The 1,929-nt window shown below is 35.4% G+C and overlaps 1 protein-coding gene across 1 annotated transcript; it reads left to right on the top strand.

Annotated features, from left to right (window-relative positions):
- The first annotated feature begins 827 nt into the window (after window positions 1-827).
- Window positions 828-1,670, top strand: LOC114722531 (uncharacterized). The gene has a single exon (XM_028908580.1). The coding sequence runs from the start codon at window positions 828-830 to the stop codon at window positions 1,668-1,670; it is 843 nt and encodes a 280-aa protein (XP_028764413.1).
- The last annotated feature ends 259 nt before the right edge of the window (window positions 1,671-1,929 follow it).

The following is a 1,929-nucleotide window of genomic DNA, read 5'->3' as shown; positions in this document are numbered from 1 at the left end:
CCAAGAGGTAGCAGTGATGGATATTTCAAATAATCAAAGTTCTGGAAATGATGATATCACTCCTAATACTGAATCTTCGACTCCCAATACTGAAACTTCCACTCCTTCTGCACCCACTTCTTCATTACGTGCAAAGACTGATCCTGCATGGGCACATGTTGCTTATAAAAAAGAAGGGACACAAAATGTATACACATGCTTTTTTTGTGGTAATAGATATAGAGATGGTGGGATAAATAGAATGAAGCAACACCTTGCTGGTATCACTGGTCAAATATCTTCTTGTAAAAAAGTTTCGCATGATGTACGTCATAGAATGACAGAATCTTTGAAAGAGCGTCCAAAGAAAAAAGCTATTGAAAATATAGAAGAAGAAATTGAAGAAACTCATGTTGATTCTCCAATTATCATGAGTAGTGCAAAAAAAAGAAAAGCTACGGAGAGTATGGACAATTATTTTGCTCCTCACACAACTCCTGATTCCCAGCCAAGTATTAAAAGTGCATTAGCAACAAAAGAAGCAAAACACAATGTGAAAATGTTGATTGCTGAATGGGCAATTGTGAACTGTATTCCATTTAAAGCATTTGATTACCCGTTATTTCAAAAAGCTGTAGATGGTATTGCTTCAATTGACCCTGGGTTTAAAGCCCCTAGTGCTTATAATTTCAAAACCAATTTGCTGAGTGATTGGAGAAAAGAATGTCAGTTACTTATTGATGGCCATCAAGCTAAATGGAAAACAACGGCTGCACACTCATGGTGATGGATGGATTGATGTCGGGCAATGTACTTTGATAAATTTCTTAGTGTATTCTACTCATGGTATGGTATTTGTGAAGTCTGTTGATGCATCAGATCTAGTCAAAGATGCTAAAACTTTGTTTATGCTATTCTGTGAAGTAATTGAGTGGATTGGTTCTAAGAATATTGTTCACGTAGTAACTGATAATGCAGCCAACTATGTAGCATGTGACGGGTTGATTAAGGAAAAGTATAAAAGTATTTATTGGTCACTTTGTGCTGCTCATTGCTTGAATCTTATATTGAAAGACTTTTCCAACATGCCTCATGTATCAAACCTCGCATCAAAGGCATCAAAGGTGACTATCTTTGCATATAATCATACGGTTTTCTTATCATGGCTAAAGAAAAGACCAAGTTGGAAAGAAATTATGCGTCCTGGTGCCACAAGATTTGCTACGACATTTATTATATTGCATAGCATATATATGCACAAAAATGACTTGCAGGCTCTAGTGGTTGATAAACACTTTGTGGACCATAGATTATTGAAGACTGAAGTAGGAAAAAATTTTAGTGCAATCATTTTAGATAATCGGTTTTGGAATGATTGTTATCAAGTTGTGAAGATTGTATCTCCTCTCATCAAATTATTGAGAATTGTGGACTCAGATGAGAAACCTTCATTACCTTATGTTTATGAAGGAATGCGAAGGGCAAAAATGGCAATTAAGGAGATGTTTAAGAAGAATAAGGAACTGTATAAGCGTTACACAACAATCATTCAAACTCGATGGGATAGACATCTGAAGACCAATCTTCATGTGGCATCGTATTTGTTGAATCCTGCAATTACATATGGTCCATACTGTCCTAGCAAGTCAAAATTGATGATGGCTTTGATTGATGTTGTGGAGTCTTACTGAGATGAGGATATTGATGGCTTCCTAGTAATGAAACAAGCGACTACTTATCGCCAAGGGAAGGAATCTTTTAGTAGACCCTCAAGTCAAAAAGTTGCACAAAAACTAGATCCTTGTAAGTATTATATTCAATTATTCATGGTTATTCACTAATTTTATATAATATTGGATACTAAATGTATTTTATTATGCAAATGAATGGTGGACATATTATGGTTGTTCAGTTCCAGAATTGCAGCGTGTTGCAATACATATTCTTAGT

Source organism: Neltuma alba, unplaced genomic scaffold (assembly GCF_004799145.2).
Source record: "Neltuma alba isolate B1F8T4 unplaced genomic scaffold, ASM479914v2 tig00002358_pilon, whole genome shotgun sequence".
Classification (NCBI taxonomy): Eukaryota; Viridiplantae; Streptophyta; class Magnoliopsida; order Fabales; family Fabaceae; genus Neltuma; species Neltuma alba.
This window is presented reverse-complemented; position numbering and strand designations above follow the sequence as displayed.

What these genes read in the sequence shown, in the direction of transcription:
- LOC114722531 (XM_028908580.1), top strand. Translation starts at nt 828, where the DNA reads ATGGTATTTGTGAAGTCTGTTGATGCATCAGATCTAGTCAAAGATGCT.